Source organism: Monomorium pharaonis, chromosome 2 (assembly GCF_013373865.1).
Source record: "Monomorium pharaonis isolate MP-MQ-018 chromosome 2, ASM1337386v2, whole genome shotgun sequence".
Classification (NCBI taxonomy): Eukaryota; Metazoa; Arthropoda; class Insecta; order Hymenoptera; family Formicidae; genus Monomorium; species Monomorium pharaonis.
Window position 1 is genome coordinate 14,268,599 of NC_050468.1, and position 22,815 is coordinate 14,291,413.

The 22,815-nt window shown below is 29.0% G+C and overlaps 3 protein-coding genes across 7 annotated transcripts; 2 read left to right on the forward strand and 1 right to left on the reverse strand.

Annotated features, from left to right (window-relative positions):
- Nucleotides 1-1,723: 1,723 nt before the first annotated feature.
- Nucleotides 1,724-7,494, forward strand: LOC105828866 (polyprenol reductase). Of its 4 annotated transcripts, none has more exons than XM_012667423.3 (7): nucleotides 3,950-4,134; nucleotides 4,381-4,412; nucleotides 5,011-5,354; nucleotides 5,506-5,654; nucleotides 5,757-5,945; nucleotides 6,826-7,121; nucleotides 7,207-7,494. In XM_012667423.3, exons 3-7 carry the CDS (start codon nucleotides 5,173-5,175, stop codon nucleotides 7,297-7,299), a joined length of 909 nt encoding a protein of 302 aa, XP_012522877.1. In that variant the 5' UTR covers nucleotides 3,950-4,134; nucleotides 4,381-4,412; nucleotides 5,011-5,172; the 3' UTR covers nucleotides 7,300-7,494. The 4 variants fall into 4 exon arrangements, with proteins under 4 accessions (XP_036139352.1, XP_012522877.1, XP_012522878.1 ...); XM_012667424.3 differs by having other exon boundaries at nucleotides 3,950-4,104; XM_036283459.1 differs by lacking the exons at nucleotides 3,950-4,134; nucleotides 4,381-4,412 and adding an exon at nucleotides 1,724-2,149.
- On the reverse strand, nucleotides 7,412-10,088 carry LOC105828864 (tumor suppressor candidate 3). The gene is made up of 8 exons (XM_012667418.3): nucleotides 9,844-10,088; nucleotides 9,567-9,745; nucleotides 9,375-9,492; nucleotides 9,172-9,312; nucleotides 8,695-8,835; nucleotides 8,103-8,253; nucleotides 7,830-7,995; nucleotides 7,412-7,640 (listed from the first exon to the last, which is right to left on the reverse strand). The coding sequence occupies exons 1-8, from the start codon at nucleotides 9,940-9,942 to the stop codon at nucleotides 7,625-7,627; spliced, it is 1,011 nt and encodes a 336-aa protein (XP_012522872.1). The 5' UTR covers nucleotides 9,943-10,088; the 3' UTR covers nucleotides 7,412-7,624.
- An 886-nt stretch (nucleotides 10,089-10,974) lies between these two features.
- LOC105828865 (hyaluronan mediated motility receptor) lies at nucleotides 10,975-21,214 on the forward strand. 2 transcript variants are annotated; one of them, XM_012667420.3, is made up of 15 exons: nucleotides 10,975-11,334; nucleotides 14,691-14,851; nucleotides 15,007-15,288; nucleotides 15,373-15,597; nucleotides 15,700-16,047; nucleotides 17,427-17,609; nucleotides 17,693-17,908; nucleotides 18,142-18,336; nucleotides 18,397-18,530; nucleotides 18,651-19,023; nucleotides 19,118-19,339; nucleotides 19,416-19,484; nucleotides 19,577-19,683; nucleotides 19,751-19,904; nucleotides 20,623-21,214. In XM_012667420.3, exons 1-15 carry the CDS (start codon nucleotides 11,289-11,291, stop codon nucleotides 20,794-20,796), a joined length of 2,889 nt encoding a protein of 962 aa, XP_012522874.1. In that variant the 5' UTR covers nucleotides 10,975-11,288; the 3' UTR covers nucleotides 20,797-21,214. The 2 variants fall into 2 exon arrangements, with proteins under 2 accessions (XP_012522874.1, XP_012522875.1); XM_012667421.3 differs by having other exon boundaries at nucleotides 17,693-17,893.
- The last annotated feature ends 1,601 nt before the right edge of the window (nucleotides 21,215-22,815 follow it).

The following is a 22,815-nucleotide window of genomic DNA, read 5'->3' on the forward strand; positions in this document are numbered from 1 at the left end:
AACAAGTTAATTGTAAATTGTTTACTATAATAAAAATTAAATGTTAAGAATAAAATATTAAATTAATAAAATCGTTGTTGCGCCAATATTAATTTAATGATGAAATAACGTTAAAGCATATTTAAGTATCATTTATTTAATGTTATTAAGAAATTTTTCAAACTTACAAGGAAAAACTTTGTACAACTTTATTTGGAACATTAAGATATCTATATTTTAATGTTATTAGAATCTTAAAATTAATGTCAAAGTTTGTTTATAATTATGTTGATTACAACGTTAAAACTTACATATTTATCAACGTTACATATTATTAAATATTGTTGTAATAATGTTATATTAATGATTTCTTGCTTACTAGGATTTGCAATCGTCATAACTTAATTACTTATTATATACTGCGCTACATCGCATGCGCTTGCGTAATAGTCTTCCTTATATGTGAAGGATAGAAAACTAAATAGACTAAATATTTAAACTATTTTATCTCGGTGCTACGTATTTATTGAAAAAGCGCATCCTGGTATATAAGATCAATGATACATACTATGAGTTGAAATGTCGAAGATTCACTGGCTAAATTCAAATTTCACATAAAACCGGTTACTAAAGAGGAAAACTACCCTTCTCAGTTTTTAAGTTATTCAAGAAGTTTAGATGTTTTAATGTTATGCGTAAAAGGATCGAATGTGTTTTGCCCTGAACTTTTGTTAAGTAACTAATGCAACTATATATATATATATATATAGTCGAATAGTTATATTTAAGACCATCTTAGTACTATCTTAAGTGTCATCAATCAATTACAGAGCGTATTAACATTTTAATCCTTTTGTTCTTAAAAAATCTATATCATAAAAAAACGTACCTATCAAATAATTTATTACGATAATTGTGAATTGATGTCTATTCTATTATTGTGCAGAGAGACAGAGAATCTATCGCTGTTATTATTTTTAACTGTCATAACATTTTCGTAATTTGTTTAAACAATAGTTGTTGCCCCAAAAAATTATTTTCATACCTCGAATCATCTTTTGACCTCATGCAAAAGGATCCACTAGTTATAAATCTGCGATCTCTGATGATATATTCTTCCTAGGATATTGTTTATAATAATTTCAAAATAAGTTCAGTGATTTGAAAAATAAAATTATATTTCTTTAGTAACTTTTTCCATTCGTGCTATTCTTTTTAACATATCATGACATTTTTATAATTTGCTTAAACAATAATTGTAAAAATACGATGTGCGCAATATAAAACTGCACGAAGTAATTCAGGCTTGTGGACGGTTTGCAATTGTCGACCGATTATTGCAGCGGTTATCGCATACAGTAAAGGCCATTGCATCGGCAAAAATGGTGTCCCTCGGCGTAAAAATTGGGGATTGCGCCGGTGTTGCATCCTTCACCAATGCCGTACGCTCAAGAAAGATAGAATTATGATGAGTGAAAAGATGTGATATCGATTCGCCGGTGTCCAATATTTATTTCACTCGCATTCAAGCGAAAGACGTCATTAGTATCGAGTGCGAGTGAAACAGATATTGGAAAAGTCACTTTTTTGGCTTTTCCCCGTTTCCACTTTGCACTTTACCGCGCGCTTAATAACACGTACGGCGCGTCGGCGCTTCGTGTATGCGTGGATGATCGCCGCACTGGACTCCGAGGGACGCCATTTTTGCCGGTGCGGTACATTTCCGTAATCATAACCGTAAGATTTTAACCAATCATATGTTAAAATCAGTCGTAACCAATTGAATTAACCAATCGTATTGCTCAATTTCTCACGGTAATGATTACAAAAATGTACGTGCAATAGCCTTAAACATCTATGGCCCGGTTTCACGAACGCGAGTTAATCTAATCGGTCGATTTTATTTTGGGTTATTCCATTGGAATTGATCGCATTTGTTAATTTTATTTAAGACAAATACGATTGGTCAATTCCAATGGAATAACTTAAAATAATCGACCGATTAGATTAACTCGTGTTGGTGAAACCGGGTAATTTATGACTGACATCCTTGGAGCGTCACATTTTCACAAGCAACCTAAAAGTGGGGATAACGTCGCAAAAATTGGCCGTAAAGTGCAACTGGCCGCAAGCCTGATTAATAATCTATAGCAAGAAAGAAAAGTAGCTAGTACGTATTCTACGATATTTTACTTTATTTACAATTTATCTTGCTTTTCATATTGATATATTGTGAACAAATACTTTCATAGTGATATATTGTGAACAAATACGGTGAACAAATAGATTCTAGCAATTATTCTTATGTTTTATTACTTTAAACTTTTGGATTGTTTAAGTACTTAAATTGCTGGCTGTTTAGAAACACTCACAGAAAATTCCGTATTCATATAAATAATATATGTGTACATTAAGGAGATTTTGGAGTGCCTTTAAAATTTGATCGAGATCGATAATGATAGTCATTCATGCACATCATTAATGAAATTTCATATGTATTTCTTGTATAGATTTAGAAATTCTTTTCCAGAATTAAAGTATACATATTAATATCAATCTATGAATTGAATTTCATATTGAGAACGAAGAAAAATTTTCTCATATTGCTCTACTTTTTACTATATAACCTAAATTTTCGTTTTCTCATTTTCCAATTTGCGGAATGCGAATCTTTTTTTCTAGGCTTCTAATCTTATTTCTAATTGCACGATATTGTTCCTGAAAGTTTTTTCTAGGGGACAACAGAACCATTTTACATATAGGGTCGGTTGTTCCATCTTTTTGGTAAACTTAATTACTCAGTAAGCAAAAAACATTGTGTGTATGTGCGTGTTGTGTGTGTTGCGTGTGATCACGTTTTTAAAATGTTAATTTTAGAGAAATTTTCTTAATATTATAAGTTAATGTTTCATGAAGATTTCAAAAATGTTACTTAATAATATTGTTGTCTTAATATTATTAAAGTATTTTAAAAACATTTATTAGATGTTATTTAAACATTATGACATAACGTTTGATAAACATTTTTTAAATATTACCTACTAATATTATTAAAATATTTTAAAAACATTTATTAATGTTTTTTAAATGTTGTCAAACGTTATGACATAACGTCTGATAAACATTTTTTAAATATTACTTAATAACTGTCCTAATATTATAAATATATTCTAAAAACATGAGGCACATGTGTTTTAAATGTTATTAAATGTTATAACATAAAGTTATAAGTATTCCTAAAATATTTAATAATATCTAAATAATTTTACAGACATATAAATTAAAATTTTTTTATGTGTTTATAATACTGTGTTTATAATTATGTTATCATATAAATTATTCAATTTTTATATTTTGCTCGTACATATTTATATTTGTGTTGTATAACGCATATATCGATAAAAATATTTATATTACGTCTTTGCACGTTTTTAAAAGTATAATTTTGGTTTTTTATCTTTGGTCTAGGAATTAATCTGTTTTGTCTATTGAATATCGCCTACTAATCATGTGTTTGTGATGTTTTGTTTAACGTTTATACAATAATGTTTTATTAACTTTTGTTATTAATTTAATATGTTATGAATATAACATATTAAATTAAAACATATTAAAAACATCCTGGTGGGAAAAATTTCTATAAATATCTAAAATATTTACTGAAAGTAAAAATTTGTAGGCTTTTTTATTGTCTTATATAAATATTATTTTTTGTAAAAATTTAAAAAGAAATAACCACAAATTATTATTTTCTATTAATATTTTATAATTATGTACTTTCAGAAAAACAGCAAAAACATGTTTTTATAAATTATTCCACATGTTATTTTGCATATGTAAAAATCAGTAAAAAAATTGTATATTTATATTTATTTATAAATATATTTTTTTTAAGTAAAAGAATATATTAGTGACTGAGAAATAAAAAAAAATTAACTACAAGTTTTATCTTTCTGACGTCTATTAAACTAATCTATAATAAATATGTATGAGCATCAAATGTTCATGAATCATTATGAAGTGTTAGGTTAGGTTAGGTTGTGTAGAGCCTTTAAAGTTAAGCAACGTCGACGGCGGTTCAGAGTTGGTGACCGCAGATATTAAACAATACCAAATGCGACTATGGTGAGATAACCGTGCTTGTTGAGAAACAACGTAAATTTAATTTTTTTCTTACATTATAATTATGTTATTTTAACATTTTCACAATATTATTTTCGCAATGTTAAAAAAATATAAATGCAATATTATTTACAAAAATATTGCAAATATTATTTCAACATTACTGAAATCTCCAAATTGAAGCCAAAATTTGTTCATAATGATGTTGTATACAATATTAAAAACTACATAGTTGGAAACGTTACTATGTCAGTGAATAACATTGTACTAACGTTGCAGCAATGATGTTTTGCTTACTGGGTATCTATCAGGTAAATATATATGTTTGTCTTTATTTATTTAAGAAAAGAAATGAAGATAGACACATGCTTAACTGGTAAGTAAGTTCGCCAAGAAATTGGAACAACTGGCCCATAAACTGTAGATTTTTCGTATAAAGCAAATATTGTCATTAGGTGACCAATAAATAACAATTTTTTTTTAATTTATCAGAACAAATCGTACATCGCCCCCTTCATTTTTGTGCGTACTTAAATGTAAAAGGATTTTGCATTTTGTTATTCCAATTTGAAGATCCAAGTTCGCAAAAAAATGTCGGTAATTCTGTCACTCCAGGATCCCCTTAATATGATTATGTGTACAATGCGTTTACAAATCTGATGAAATGATGTTGAACTACTTATGCGAATATATTATAAACTTATTTCCTCTTATATAAATTATTGATCTTCTGTGTGCGTATCGCGCGCGCACGTCTATGCGTGTGCGTCCATGCGTACATACATGCGTATGTTTTGAAAATACTCAGAAAATGTGCGTGCATTTTGATATACACAGTTTATGAATATTTTCTTATTAATCTTATAAAAATTTATATAGATATATGATTAAGTATTTTTCGTTGTGCAGCGACCTGAATTTTACACAAAAGTGGGACACCCAGTCTACTATAAAGCCTTTCTAAAGAGAAACTGATGTACTGCAGAAATTCTAAATGCAATAGTCGTAGACTTGTCATCCTATAGTACAGTCATCTGCAATCTCTTAATCTTGCAGCATAAGCCACAAAAAATGGATATAAATATTATTCGATATATTTTCATGTTCAATTTAATGGTTTCCCTGTTATTGGTATTATCGATCGGTTTGTTTGAATCTCATTTACCTGCATTGATAAAACGCAGCATTCTTTATGGCAAATTTGGTTTAAAGACGCCTCATCTAATAGCAACAAAATTCGAAGTGCCAAAAAGGTGAATTAAAATCTAACATGTATTTTTTTCACTGTAACTTAACACAATTTATATTCTTGAAGATATTTTAAAATATACAATTATATGTGCGTGTTGTGTGTGTACTTTTTATCTAATAATTAAATTTTAAATTATTTAAATAAATTTTTAGATGGTTTAGACATTATTACATTCTTTCTGCACCACTAATGACTATTACTCTTTGCCTAATTTTGCGCATATATCTGTATAATGTGGATGTACCTCAAATTGTGTTTACAGTACTAAACACATTATTAGGAGCATCAAGAAAATCATTAAGTATGTTTTTTGTTAAAATATTTTTTAAATATATTTATTTTGAATGTTTTAAATTTTATAAACATTTATATAAATACATAATTTAGTATATTATCTTTTTAGTATCAGCAGAAGATACAATTTTGGTTATTGTCATATGCAATATACATTGTTGGAAAAGGCTATATGAGACATGTTATGTTAACATATTTAGTGATCAAAAAATGAATATATTAATATATATAGTTGGACTTGCACATTATATTGGTCTAACACTAAGTATATTAGGTGAATCCCAAGGATTTGTTAGAGGTATATTTCCGAAAATTTGTAAATATTAAATTATTTGCATTACATGATGCATGATTATTTTAGCACAACGCGTGGTTGTTACTATAAAATATTAAGTATTTTCAAAGAAAATAGGAACAAATTATTTATCACTGAGGTTGAAAGAGTTAAACATTATATTTGACATCTAATATTAACATAATAAATTTAAAGGTCAAGTTTCGATTTTCATAACTATCATTATTATTTCTTGCAACTCAATTAAAAACTTAAGCCAGCGACACACAATGCTTGTTTTCATAAATTTCTGAAGATGAATGAAAATGCACCAATCAGAACAGAACATTTCCGTCTAGCAATTAAGCAATCCAACATGAAAATAAGCATCATGTGCCGCTGGCTTTAAATAGTAAAAATTTGGAAACATCGGGACTTCTTATACGTTTCCTTATTTAAGGACATATCTAGAGAGACCAAAATGCGATCTTTGCGAATTTTTTGCGAAAAAACAAAAAAGACACTTGACATTACAGATGTTTTAAAACATTTGATTGTATGATTAATCAAAGTAAAAAATTTTTTTGACCAATCAAAAAATGCTTTAAAGCATTTGTAGCTTCAAATGAATAATATTTCATAATCTTTCAATTGTGTTAATAATTTTAGCCTACTCTTAAGAGATGATTTTAACTTTTTTATAAGTGTAATTTATGTCAATTTCTATAATTGTGTAATTATACATAAAAATAAAAAATTAATATTGAATCACTTAATATTTTACTGCCATTTCTTTACAAATATAAACTATTTTATAGTAGTAACCACACTGTGTCAATACTTTTTTTAAGCTCTGTATTATGATAAATAATATTACATGTATATATGTATCATATTTTTTTAGGTTCATATGGGAATGTGCTCCTGAATAAAATTACAATGGTAAAACTAGTTTGTGCGCTTATTTGTATATGGTCATCATATATGCAATTAAAAACAAATTTTATTCTTGCAAAATTACGTAAAAATATACATGGTGATATCGTATCCCTTGAATATAAAATACCATCTGGCGGTCTGTTTAAGTATGTATCAAGCCCTTTGCAATTATGCGAGATACTTATATATACAATGCTGTCTGCAATTCTTTGGCAAGCATCTACGTATCATTATGTTACGTTTTGGGTTATAGCAAATCAGGTAAGAAATGGAAATCAAGTAAGAAATATTACATTTTCTTTTATTGATAAAAAGAGAAGCTAAAAGTACAAATGACCCTTTTTAGGTATACTGTGCATATATAACTCATCAGTGGTATCACAAAACATTCAAAAATTATCCAAAAGAGAGAAAGATTTTAATTCCTTTTATATTGTAATTTTTTGGAAATTTGTATTATATATGGAAAACAGTATTACTTAATAAAATTTTAAAAATATATATACTGAATAAATAGGTTTAATTAATTTTATCCTTAATTTAAATACATATTTCCATATACTACTGCTTTATTGTACAATAGTATTAAGTATTTGTATATTACATATATAATATAATGAACATGATACAACATTTATAACAATATAACTTTACTTTTTATTTGTAAAAAAATCTTCCTAGTTTTTTCACATCAAACTCCCAAAAACTCTTCATTCAAATGAATAGTGTATGAAGATATCTTTTTAGTTACTTGATTTATTTAGTTACTTAAACAGTAAACTGAAACAAACAAATTATTCTTCCCTGGGATACGAATATAATAACAATTCTGATAAATATTCAAGTATGAAGCATGATGATGTTATTGAAGTTTTTTTTTTTAAAGTTTTTCAATTAATATCATCATACTTCATAATATTAAAAATTTTGCTTATAATAATGTATATTAAAAACAAGATTAACACGTACCTATATGGATAACCCTGAGCCTTGTTCCTAAATATTGATAGAAGGAGACTAAAGAAAATTGCGACTAATCCTGCACCTATCACAGCTAATATTTTGCGTTTCTTAACGTCTCCTTTACGAGCTGCAGCCTCAGTCATTAAGATCATTCCTAATACCACCGCTCCATCTTTTTGTAATTAAGGTTTGTATCGCAATATTAAATAAACCCAGTTTTTAAATCGTTTTATATAGAGATTATTTTTTCATGAATTTCTGAATATACTAAAAGGATACTCATAACCATGACAATATAGGTTTCTACTATAAATTGTCCTTGAGAAGATCCATGAATATAAGCTACATTGCCATTTGGTGATTTATGAATAAAAGGTGGCCCTCTGATATGATTCCACATTTGTCCAGAAGTCATATTTATGGCAAAGAACTAAAAGTAAATTAAGATTTTTTGTTACAACCTTCATCATGTCAAAGCATGGGCTATAGCACAGGATGAAAAATTTTAGAAAATTTTCAATTAAGTGTTGCAAAATATAAAACTTAAAAAAATTACAAAATATTGAAAAAATATTCAAAAATTTCCATTCAACAATTTCTTAAAACATTTAAAGAAAATTTTTTTAATTGTGAATTTTGTATGATTTTGATAAGCACTTGATAAGAAGTTATATGTATATAATAATAATATGTATATAATAATAATAATGATAATTTTTTATGATTTAACAACACTTTTAACAAAAAATTTATCTAAATAGCATCATATTATATAAAAAAACGCTCGAAATATTTTAAAATATAATTCAAAAATTAATACAGTACTAGTTACTAGATGAAAAAAAGTGATAAAAAAAAAATATATACTTACTAAAGCGAGGAATCCCCAGAGATTTTTGTTATAAATAAAGTCCAAGTTGTTACGTCTAAGATACAGGCCGCCTCCAACAATAACCACGAGCATTCCTAATCCTACTGTACCAGAGTAATTTGGTGGTCTAAATACTCGGATCTATAATACATAATAACATTTATTACAAAAGTGTAAAACATGTATAACAAATAACGAATATTAGCGCAATTATTTACTTTAATACTCCAGTAGTGGAATTTCGTAACTTTTAACAATTGTATTGATATCATTAAGATAAGTTACTGTTTTTAAGAATTAAGAGTTACAAAATCTCGCCAAACAAGCATCAAAAATTTTTATTTGAAGTTAATTGTCTCTCATATTTCATATAAAACATGTACTATAGAAAAATCAGAAAGCAGCTAACTTTAAAAAAAAGGCATTTTTGATTTTGTGTATGGCAAAAACGACATGAGGCACCAATTATGACATTACCTGAATATCTGTACGTTCACCAATCCATTTCGCTATTGCTTCCGCACCAAACCCTACTCTCTGGATATCCATAGTGTCGGCAGCTTTTGGTTTACCTTTAGGTGGGAAATGCATGTATACTGGAGCAGTATTCAATTTCATCTATGGTAGAAAACATTTTTATATTAATTACATCTTCTCACATTCTTATATTTTTTACTTACCAACCGAAAGACATCTGATCCTTCATCAAAGTCGATAGAGGCGAAGAATAATTTGTTGGAGTATAACGGAGAATATCGGAAGGAATTAGCTACTATTGTAAATTCGTCGTTGGCATGCCTAAAATTATAATAAAATTATTGAACACAGGTTTTTTTAGTGATTCATTCAAGTTTAAACACAATTTAATTCACCTGCAAATCTGACATTGTCTCTGAGGTGCCATAGCGGTAAACATGACTATAACTGAATAATTCCTTGGAGGGGATTTAATGTACTGTTTAAATTTCGATCCATTGAATTTCAGTACAGATTTTTTCATAGCCATCTCTGTTAATTGCTGCACGCGCTCTGCCAAGGAGGTCCCTTGGTTCTACAAAAAAAAAAAAAGAATATTTCAGAATTAGATTTTGGAAACATATTGAGAGTCAAAATGGAGTAATAAATGTAAGATATTAGAGGAGCCCTCACGTTTTTTGTCCTATATTGACAAGCGACATAGCTTAAAACAGAAAAAAGAATCAGTGCGACACAGAGCTTGTATCTCATTGTGAATCGAAGATTTGACATGCCGCACAGAAACTCAACAGAACCAAGAGCTTCACCGGCGACGCATCAGTGATTATCAGTGATATCAGTGACCACTGATTACTGATAAAACGCGTGGGCCACGACAACGCGTTAAGCCTAGTTGGTCCGCCACCGGGTACACGTGGCACTCGTAGTCGTCACGCACATATTCCATGAATACGCGGACAAGCTCGAGGCTCGATATGAAATTGAAACTCGGCGAAACCCCAACGACGAATCAAACGCGAGAGCTTCAAATCTTTCCTTTCGGTGCATTTACAAGACGCACCTTTGCTGCTTACGGCAAACTTGTCAGACGTTATTGATTGGCTATAAGGGCAAATTCACACCTTAACAAAAAGCAGCAGCCTATCAGAACGTGCGTTGGTAGTAGCAGTATATTACATTTTATTGCAACGAGCAATGAGCATTCCATGTGTGCTCAAAATGACCTTCGTACATTAAAAAAAGAAAAAATAGAAGATGCGACCTATCTATTATCTCTTTCCATTTAAAGAAAAAGGTATATTTAGTAATATAGAATTTATGGGAAATAATAAAACTAGCCCTATAAATTACACTGCGCAACATATGTGAATAATGGCGTTTTCGACCGTGCTGGAACTCGTCTCAGGTTCTTTTCCTCTAGAACTGGCCAATCACAATTATTCCCTTCTTCAGAAGAATAGTTGTGATTGGCTTTATGACGTCATTAATCGCTCCCGGAGCGATTAACTCAGGCCGGTCGAAAACGCTATAAAATTGTTATTAACGTCGTTAATCAAATTGTATGTATGTAAAACGTTATTTCTCTCTCTCTCTCTTTCTCTCTCTCTCTCTCTCTCTCTCTCTCTCTCTCTTTTTCTCTCTCTCTCTCCCCCTCTCTCTGACTGTCTTTCTCGATCTCTACAGAGAAAAGCGCATCTCGATATACAAGTTCTATGCTCGTAGGCTTGCTTGCTCATTGGCCACTTTTGCGACGAATCGTCGTTGCGCTCATGGTTGAAACTGTCGTTTCAAATTGAAATAACCGATACAGCGAGTAGGGTGAGGAATCGCACAGAATCGCAGTTGGAACTGTTGGAAGCGTACGGCGTTCGGGGTGACGAAGTGTGATCCGTACGGTCTTACTCTCGCGAGAGAGAGAGAGCGGGAGGAACGGAACGGTGATAACACAAGAACGGTGCAACGGTCATTCTCGACACGATCCTCTCTGTCGCGCGCATTCCGCACACAATCGCCCACGCGACAATCCCGCGCTGTGAATCTGTCAAACTTCGTTAGCTCGAGGATACGGATAAGTCTACCTGCGTGCACGCGCGCGCGTGAGACACGACTCGAGCGAAATGTCCTTCTCCAAGGCGAGGATACAGCGGTTCAACGAGCTTGGAAGTAAGTTGTTTGTCGTAGCGAGTAACGTACCTGATCTTCAGGATCGCCGATCCTCTGCCTGCTTGCCGATTACTTCCTCTTCGTCTCTACATGCCTCTGTTGTCGAGGGATTACTAGGTTCGCGACTTTCAATCGCGTCTATACGTCATATGTGACTTTGGTGGTTTCTCCTTTTTTTTTCACATTTGTCTCGATCTACGTGACTGCGTTATAGCCTGTTGTTTATAGCTTGTTAAATTTTGGAGTACAAAAGAACTCGTGTGTGTGTGTGTGGGAGGGGGGGAGGACCAGAGAGCTTGTAATGGAATTGAGTCGATATTGAATTAAGTTTGTGTTAATTACATGATTTGATTGATGTGACAGAAAATTTCTGCGACCGATTTTTGCATAAAACGAATTGAAAATTCTATAGGATGTCTCATTATTGTTATTCCGTGCAATTGCATGAGTGTGTGTACTGTGTGTACAGTTGTATTATGGCGGGAAAACATTGGGTCTTGACCTTAAGTTCCGTGAAGCGTGGAGATTTAACCGTTTTGGACGCATGCCTTGTTACTTGTATCATATACTTTCTGCTGTGCTCTCAACGATTTCAGTTTTTTTTCATTGTAAGATAATAACTTTTTCATCGCGAATCAATCTTTTCATAAAATTCTAGAGGACATTCTAGAGGAATTGATATTGTTTTACTAAAATTTTTACGTTATTTTATATATTTTTATAAATTATATTAATATAAAGATAAATGAAGAAGAATATATCTGCATTACAAACAGTATATTTTTGTAGAATACATTTGTATTTTATTTTCTTGTTTATGTATTCTCATATATTTTATATTTTTGTAAATAAAAAATATTTATCAAATAATTGCAAGGAATTCTTTTTTACATTGTGTATATGAAACTTGTATGATGCAATAATAATTTATAAGTAATAATAAGTAATTATATTATTATTTTACTGTGAAGAGCAGATATAAATAATTATATATGTGATAAATAAATAAATAAATGAAATAAGTATATATTAATTTTTGTACATAATTTTAAATGTATTGCAAAAATTTTTAACTCTTCTCAGTTTTATTTTAGTTTAGATAATCTTCCGATATAATTTGTAAATGTCCTTTAAAATTAAAAGGACAGAATATTTTGACTAGTATTTTAATTTGCAAAACTTACTGTTTTTCTTAATTAATCCGTAAGTAATCGCGCGGATTTTTGTAAATAACTCATTAAATTTTTGTGACATAAAGCAGATTATGTTTGGGGATTTTGAAAAAAAGGCACCTAGAATTATAACTCGATTAAATAGATGATTATTTTACTAGTTTATAAAAAAAATGACTGGAGTCACTAATAACTCCATGCGAGTACTTACGAGTTAATTATAATTGATACAATTAATAAAAAAACCGATGCAATATTAAAATATAAGAATACGAAATAAAGAAAATGATATTTTATATACAACAAATATTAAAAACGGACGTCTTTCATAAACTTATCAATTGCATATATTTTTATTAGTTTTGACTAATCGCATATCATTAATTCTTGTTGATATATGATTATCAATACCACGCGATCGCAAATTTGTTTTATTCTTTAATATAACATCTGTTTTCTGATTGTAGTTATTATTTTTATCACCATTTGCTCCTTATATTGCTTCCTTTATTCCTTTGTGAATGTAACTGTTCAAGTAAAAAGTAGACAGTATAATATTTTATTCGTTATTCCCTGTCTTATCTTCGTATATCGCTGGCGTCTGCCCTTTAAATTTCTCATATATTGATTCTTCCTCCCTCCCTCCCTATCTTCCTCCTCCCTTTGGAAGAAAAAAAACTCGCGGTACAGACAATAAAAGAAGACGTTTTATCGCGTATGGACGCAATGGGGAACGTTGCCGGCTACACCTGGTTATTCTACGACCCCATAGAGATGTGTCCCTTGCATTCAGAACAGCTGTCTTTTCCATTTGCGCCTGCTTCTCCCCATGCGCGTTACGTTGCGCCAAAAGGAAGTCTCATTTAGCCGCCGCCGTCTTTCCTCTCCTTTGTCGTTGCAGGACACTGCGCGACTCCTATTGATATATTATGCAATACTTAAGAACAAGTCATACTTAATCTTTGTATAGAATATAAATGAATTAAAGAAACCAGTTAAATTAAAATGCCAAAAGATGATAACTTTTATTTTTTTTATCGTTATGTATTATTTTATTTATTATTTTTATATTTTATATAATAACATATATTCATAATTTTTTTTATATGTCAAAATAATGTAAAATAACCGAGATGCAGCAGCAGACACGGTAGACGTATTTACAGCATTTAATTACTGATATTGCAGAATCAAAACTAGTCTGAAACAAAAATCCAAATTGATTTGTGATTAATAATGATAAATGCATATATAAAATCAATGAAACTATAAAAAACAGTGATTTGGTAAAATTACATTTTTATAGAAATAGATTATTTTTTTATTATTTTTTATTATTGTTATTCCAATTAAATTTTCGAAAAAATTTGTTTTCAAAAATTTATTACTTCTTTAGGTTTATAATATGAAAAACAAATAATTACAATTTATATGTTAAAATCACAAGTCATTGGAACTGTATTTTTCTGTATATCAGTAAAATTAAAATAATACAAGAAAAATATATTTAAAGTTTTTAGTTTGATATTTCTGTTTTTATCCTTGTATATTTTTTTAAATTGATGATTGCCTTTAAAGGATTAATTTTCTTTATAAAAATTATTGATCTGATTTGAAATTTGAATTTGTTATCTGTAACAAATCGTTTTTTGCTCTTGCAACACGCTGGATCTAATTGCTGGCCATCCATCGTGTCAGAGATTGCTGTACATTTTTAGCTTATATGGATTCTTATAATCTCCATAACTTTAAAAATTGTATCACATTCTTCATAAATATACCGAATAAAACATTACAATTTTGATTATTTTTAGAATGTGAAGATGTTTAACTTTTACAATTATCTTTAAAATATTTGCATGCATGTAAAGGTGCGAAGGAGAGAAAGGCTACTTGGATTTTTAAAACATTTACAAACTATCTTAAATCTTTATATTCCAAGTATAATTCAGTCCAATTATGATATACATCGCATTTAACGCTCTTAAAAATCTTAACTCCGAAAATTTTCAAGAAATTGTACTCAGATTATCGGAAAGTACGCTTGAACAATTATTATTTAAGAAACTTTAAAAAAATTAAATTTTTTATAATCTCCCTAAGTGGTCTCCTTAATAGGAATTCATTCTAATCATTGATCTGTTATTTAAATTCTAATTTTCTAACACTCGAATAATTTCACAGGCGATGCACCACCACCAGGCGCTTACGATCCAAAATTTAACAGTAAAGTGAAAGGAATTGTTATTGAGAAGTCTGATAGATTTTTAGATAGTAAAAGCTCAAGCAGCGCGGAATGCAATGCATCAATAAAGAGTAATGCGTCGGCTCCTATTTTTCGTGTGGTAAGAATTATCGAATTTTATTGTCGTTTGCAAATTATTTGTAATATTTGAGAAATGTGGAAAAGATCTGCAAATAATCATGTAAAATATTAAAAAAATATATATATATTAATACATTTTATAATTTATATATTATTATTATATATTTTCTGCAGCCTCAACTTCCATCGAAACGATTAATTACAACTGGATCGATTTATCCTAAATTAAAAACCCCGCAACCTTTAATCAAAAATCAAAATATGAAGTATGAATCCAAACAGCAACTTGCAGATCTTCAAGTAGAATGTTTGAATAAAGATAAAACTATACTGGAACATGAAAAGCATATCGAGGACATGAAAGACGAGATACAGAAATTAGAAATAGAATTAGAGGAATTACGTAAAAATCAAAATGAAATGGAAACGCAACAGAAGAAAGATATAGAAGCAATGGTTATTGCAATATTTTTGTTAATAGATATTTATTATCAGCTAGTGTCATTAATATTATGTTTTTAAAATATTTTTAATTTACAGGCTAAGTTGCAACAGGATGTAATAAATAGTCATGATAATAAACATCTGGCAGAAATGCAGAGGCTTCGATCTCAATTATTACAGATGGAAAAGGAAAAAGAGCATGAGATTTCAACACGAAAAATAATGGAAACCGAACTCAGAAATCGTATTGCTGTACTGTCGGAAGGAATGACATTATTGGAAGCTGAATTGTGTGCTAAGAAAGAGGAAAATAGAATAAAAGTAAATTATTATTTTAATTATTAAATTATTATTTTATTTTAGAAGTGTGATTTACTTTTATGTTAACAAAGTAATATTTTTTTATTTTATTTTGTTTAACAGATCGAAGCTCTTGAAGCAAACATTAAAGAATTATTGAATAAATTGGAAACAGTGAAACGAGACCATGATATCGAAGAAGAACTACAACACGAATTACATGAGCTTAAAACACAATATGAAGAGCTTGCTGCCAATTATGCTTATAAAATATCCGATTTTACTAACAAACATAAGGAAGAAATTGAATGTTTGAAAAGTGATTTTGAAAAAGAAAAAGAAGAACTCTTAGAGCAAAATAATTTTTATAAGACACATGCATCAAAAATGGAAACAAAAGCAAATGAAATAGAAGAAACGAACTATTCTCTTACAAAAGAATTGAAGAATCTGCAAAATATTCATGAAGATGTACGTATTAGATATATTCTACATACAATTGGTTTGTATGTGATCCTCGTATGTATAATATCGACACATTATTTTGTCCATTATGAAGAATTTTTTATTAGTTTCTATTAATTAAAAAAGAAACACAAGAAAAAAACTTGTAGAATTTTAGCTGTAGCAGTAGAGCATATTATTCTTTAATTTAAAAAAATTTAATATAATTACTTGTACGTCCTTGGTAAATCTAAAAATATTTTACTGATACTGAAAAAGATTCTTAATTAATTAATAACATATGATTAAAATATTTTTAAGTATTTAGCTTATCAAAATTTTCATATTTTTTGCTCAACTTTGATATCTTGTATTTTGAAAACAAAGCATTTTAGAATATGTATTTATATTATCTTTTCTTCATAAAATAAATAAAAAGGATATTCCTTAAATTTTTTACTTTAGAATTATTTCTGTATATTTTATATATATGTATATACCGCATAAATGATTAGAGTAGTCAGAGAATATTGAGAGCAATCTTGAAATTGTTTCTTTTCAACAGAGAAGGAGTAAGAAGAAATCTCTAAGAGATTTTGAGTGAAACAATTTATGCTAAGTAATCTGTACCTAGTAATATTATTTAAAACGTTGAATGTTTTTTTGTTTGATCAGCATATCCTTTGCAGGACTTATGTCTTCTTTCCTACGAGAACATTTCAGAAATTTGGTGTACATAAACTATGGACATTTGAATTGAATTTATAGAATAATGAATGCATATAATGTTTCAAAAATTTCAATTTTTTTCAATGTATTGTAGATATAATACATGTTATGAGATTGTAAATTGCTATTTTTAATATATACTTTTATATTAATAAAATAAAAACTAACATTAAAAATCGACAATGTGTCTGTATACCTAAATCAAGCATTCATACATTTTTAATATGGTAACAAAATTGAAAATTAACAGTATAGGACTAAGTGAAATAGTGTTTGTTATTTTTCATTCTATCTTGCACAAGACGGCAATTTGCATAACATGGAGTAAAGCAATTGAAATGTTACTGTTAATTTTGGTATAGATGCATAGATATCGCATTCTGGTCTATGCAACTATATCAAAATTTTTTAAATTATATATTTTACAAAAATTATTGTTTAACGCACTTAAAATTAACATCTAATGCTTTAAAGAAATTGAACGGATACAAGTTATTTAAAAAAAAGTTTAATTAGATTTATCATTACTTTAAGTTTGTTACTATTTTCTGAAAACTATATACGTTTATGCATACGTATGTGTATGTATGTGTATGTATATATGTACACACACACACACACACACACAATAAATGTATAATTTGAGCTTTATTAGATAATTCTTTTTCATGCTTTAGATAAGTCGACGTTTACAAGTAGCTCAAGATGAGCTGAAGCTTTCAAATGAGAGGCATACCATTACAATAGAAAAATATAAAAAAGACTTGAACGACATGACAAATATACACACTGAAAACACATCAAAACTGGAGAAATTATTAGAGGATGCTGCAGATGAATACATAAAAGAATTAGAAAATGTACGATGATACGTATATTTTACTCTATATTAAATGTATATTTATAATTCCTTAACGGTTAATATAAATATTATTTTATTTAGATTAAGAAGGCGAAAGATGAAGAAATAGAGGAATTAAAACAAACTTCTGTTAAAAAACTTGAAGAGGAAACTGAACGGATAATGAAGCATGCTCAGGAAATGATTGAAAAAGCTGAGGCTGATAAACGAGATACACTAATAGCATGTCGCATTGAGAACAAGGAACAGGTTAAAAAGACGATTGTTGAATGCGACGCCAAAGTAAGCAGATTACACGTGCGTAAAGTGCCAAACATCACTGATTAATTATTAATTTTTTGTTAATATTTGTGTGAATGTACAGACATATTTTATAAATTATTATGAAATATATTCTGTGGATATTTTCTGTGAATTTATTTTATAGATATTTGTCTGTTATTTTTTGTATGTGTGTTTTTTTGTGATGTTTGAGAAAATTTTTATTACAGAATAACGTTCATAAATATTAAAATGGGACTTTTTCTTAGGTCAATGCCATGGTCGAAGAGGCGCGAAATACTGTGGAAGAAGAGATGCGACTGGCTAACGAGAGATATAAAGCATGTATACTTCATATGGAAATGGAGCGTGCTGCATTAGATGAAAAACTTTTACAGAGAGATGCTGAAATCACCAAACTTTCCACAACACTTGAGGAGCTAAAATCATCCGTGGAAACACAGGTAATTATTGTGGTGCTAATATTAACATTATCATATAATATTATAAATTGTAATTTTTAGGCAAGTTTTAGTCAAAGTTTACAATCTGAATTAGATAAGGCGGAAAGCGATTTAGCGGAAAAGAAACAAGAATTGAGAGCCTTAAAGGATCACATTAGAACAGAAGCTGCTGAAATGGTTGCCAGGAAGAGAAGGTCTATATCATATAAATTTTACATTTTAATACTTAAACTTTTACCTTTTATCTTTATATTTTACTTTGCTGAGTGATTATCTTATTTACACAATTAAATCTTAAAATCTTAAACATTTAGATTTGAGCTAATTATGGCTGAAAATCAAGCATCTGTTGCTGCGCTTACTAATCGGTTGGCTCAAAGTAATGCTGAAGTGGAAAGATTACAGTATGAAGTCAAACGTGGTGAAGATAACATACGCGAACATAAAGACCTGCTTAATGCGATGCGTAACAACTCGCAAATGGTACACGAACAAGTCCAATCTTTTATGAAAGAGTTAGATGCCCACAGACATCTAGTAGATCAGCATCAGTCTGGTAATTTGTCTCAATTTGATTCCATAAAATCTATCTTTGAGGCAAAAATCGAAAATCTAAAACAGAAAACTGGGCAAGAAATTGCAAGACTTGAGGATGATGCTAAATTGAAATCTATATTAAATAATGAGGTAATGTTACGCTTGTTATTGTAGCTACTTTAAACTTTACAATTTATGAAAATGTTAAGATTTTCTAACAATTGGTTTTTTAATTTATTTGTAGTTGAGAACACAACTTGAGGAAATGTCTGAAAGTATCAATGATGCGCAGAATGCATTACTCTTGTTAGAAGAACAAAATGACGCTAGAGAGATCGATCTTTCACGAATGGAACTAGAAAATAATAAACTTTTAAAAGAATTAAATAGTCGCGACGAAGCTTTAGGAGAAAGTAAGCGATTACTTCAGGATCAGGCAATGGAACATCAAATTATCATAGACAAAGTAAGTTCAAATAATATTAAAATAAATTATGAATTATTGATCACTGCATTATTAATACATATACGAAATGTTATAGGCAAATTCTCGAATAGAAGAGCTTTCTGAAAAAGTTAAACAATTCGAAGAAATAGAAAAAACTACTAAGGTAACATTTTTAACGACTAGATTTTATCTTTATGTTGATATTTCAAATTAATATTATTGAGAAATAAAATGTCTTTTGTTACATACCTATAGGAGACCACTTTATTATTAGAGCAAGAACGAATCAAATGGAAATTTTCGGAAAATGAACTTGCACAGCAACTCAAAGAGGAAAGAATACGACGAGAAGAAGTTGAAGAGTGAGTTTAATGTAGTACAAATTTTTTTATTAAATTCAGAAAATAATGACTATTTTCTTCTGTGTAGGGAGGTCAAAAAATTAATAACATCAAATGAGATTCTTGAGAAGGATTACAAAGAAATTGTTGAAAAATATGCTGACGTAATTGGTCATCAGAATCCTAAGCAAAGAATCAAACATGTGATTCAGCTAAAAGATAAAAACTACGAATTGGAACAGGTGTGTGGCACAGGTGTTCAGCTTTTCGTAATTTCTGTGATATCTTTTTTCGCTTTTTGTTTTTTTCTCTGCTATTTTAAGATTGACATTTTTAATGGAATTATCGCCACACAATATTGTTAAAAATATATATAAGTATCTGTACATAATTTTATAATTTGGCGTTCAGGCAGGCCTGATAAGTAATGCGATTGTTGTTTTACAGTTGTGGCAAGGAATTCTAGTTCATGTATATTCTAATTATTATGTAAATAATGTTAATTCTCCGTTTTGTAAAGTTCTAAATTGTGTCATTTTCATTATAATTGGTAAATCTCTTAAAGTAAAGCGTTTTTCGTTTATGTTACTCTTTTGCTATTTACATGTAATTATATTATAGTAAACAAATTCAAGACAAGGCGAAAACTAATTAATTTCGTGCATCATTAAAATAAGAACAAAGATTAAGGAGAATTTTACATTAAGAAAAACGTTTGTTTTTAATAACTTCACAAAAAGGAGACTCGGCTGTATATTATTTTTTAAATTATATTTTATAGAATGGATTTTATATATAGAAATAAATATTTTTTGTCTCTAAGAAAATCTAAATTGCGTTTTTATTTATCCAATAGAGCTCACAATTAAATTTGTCATAACTATAAATAAATATAACATTGTGTATATTTTTACATATTTTTTCTTTGTATTTTTCTGATTGAAGATGATTTTTTTTTAGGAATTGCTAAACAAGACCAGATTAGTGGAACAACAACAAAAGATCATAGAAAAGTTGAGAGCAGAAGAAAAACGATCTCATTGGAAAGGCAAGGAAAATATAGGAATGGTACATTCCACCCCTATTTCTTCTCCACATAAAACATTGACACCATTAAAAGATCGAAATGATTAATCTCAAACAATAATTCAATAGCTTGTCTTCTTAAGTTAATCTAGATTACAATTATTTGAATACTTATGCTTGAATAATTTCTTGAGGAATTAGAACAATGGTTGCCGCGATATTTAATAACTTTATCTGTATTGTTAAAAAAATCTTTGAAAGATGTATATTTTGTAAAAGTTACAAAATTATTGTTAGTACTGTTAATTTTGCCATTATGCATTTCGAGCTGAAATAGATATACTGTAATTATATACTGTCGAAGTATGTTATAAAGTATGTTATAAAAAACATTTCTAATATATAATATTTTACATTTTATATAGTTTGTATAATAACATGATATATTATACGCGGCTATTGTACGAACAATCTATTAATATATAGACTTGCTATATAAATATACCTTTTATATGATTTTAACGAATGTCCTATTAAAAATTACTTTTGACGTAACAATACGAGATAAATTGTCATACTCTGGTACAATTCTTATTCACAATTTTTTGAAAAAACACTAATTTTTTTGTATGTAAAAAAATATCGAACGTCTTGAATTTAATTATTCAAGTGAAGTTATAGAATCGGATTTAATTTTAACCTTCGAGCATTTAAATTCGACAAAATGGTTTGATATGTAAACAATATATTTAGAAATCGAATTTATTTGACGTGCGCATCTGTATATGGTCCATTAATTATAATATTTCACGCAGCATTGTTTGCAGAGATTATAACGAATCCCGTTAGAATTATTACTGATTTATCCACGTGATTGAACTTATTATGCCCGGCCATGCGCCCAAAGTCACCGTAGTGTATACTTGTATTATACATTCCGTGGAAGCTCTCGACACTTGTAATCACTATAGATACTTTGAACTCCTTCTCTCGAAGGTCAATAGCTACATGAATTTTAAAACATCGCCGACAACTTTCACGATCTAATTAGTTTCCATCTTATCAACGTCTCGTCTATTTATCACTAACAACAGCCCCCTAAGAACCAGCATTTCTGTGTCAAGCTGCGAGACCTAAATAGCCTCGGTCCCTGTGACAAAACCCAACTCGGCGGATGTAATTTGCGGGGCGGGAACAGAAACTTCGGGATACGGATTCGCCGTATCGCACCGTAATTCGGATTTTATGCTTCGCGTGAGTCTGTCGCGCCGGATTAGTTGCGTCCCAACGTGGTCGACATATCGAGATGAATTTAGATGAATATAATATCACGATCTTTATTTTCAAATGCAAAGCTAATAACTCATTAATCTTTTAATACTTCAGTTAATGTATAATTCGCTTTTATGAATTCAAATATTGCAATAATGTAAAAGGAATTGTAAAGCAGATCGGATTAATGCTGATAACATGTATCCGTTGCATGTAAGAAACTACCTTCCCATGGTGTTGTAATTAATAAAATAAATTGAGCGAGTGAATGAATTTCCAAGAGTTAAATAAAAACTAATTTGTTTATAAATGTATTTATAAATGTATTATAAATTGTAGAATATTTACAAATTAAAACAAAATTATGGGCGTATAAGAAAAATGTTTATATTTATTTTAATTTTTATATTTATTTTTTTATATCTAGTCGTCTCTGGTACTCGGAAAAATTTTTATCAATCGATCTCTATAATTCTAATAATAAGTATATGAAAATTTAATGCTTATTACTAATGATACTTATTATTATTAAAGTAACATTGTAAAAATATTAATATAAAACAATTATTTATATTTATTATTATCTACTGTAATAGAATTGTGAATTCAAAAATATTGTAAAACTCAAGATGAATAAAAAAAAGAAAACATTTGAACAGAGTAGATAAAGAATTAACAAGAACAAAATATTGAATTTAATTTTTTATTGTAAATTTTACGTTTTTAGATGTAAAAGAAAACATTTTGAAAACTGAATAGAATCCGAATGACTTGTATCATACGAGGAACATAGACAGTTCGCGAAAACAACGTAAGAGGTCACTAGTATTCACATTTTAGAAGCGTGTGAAATAT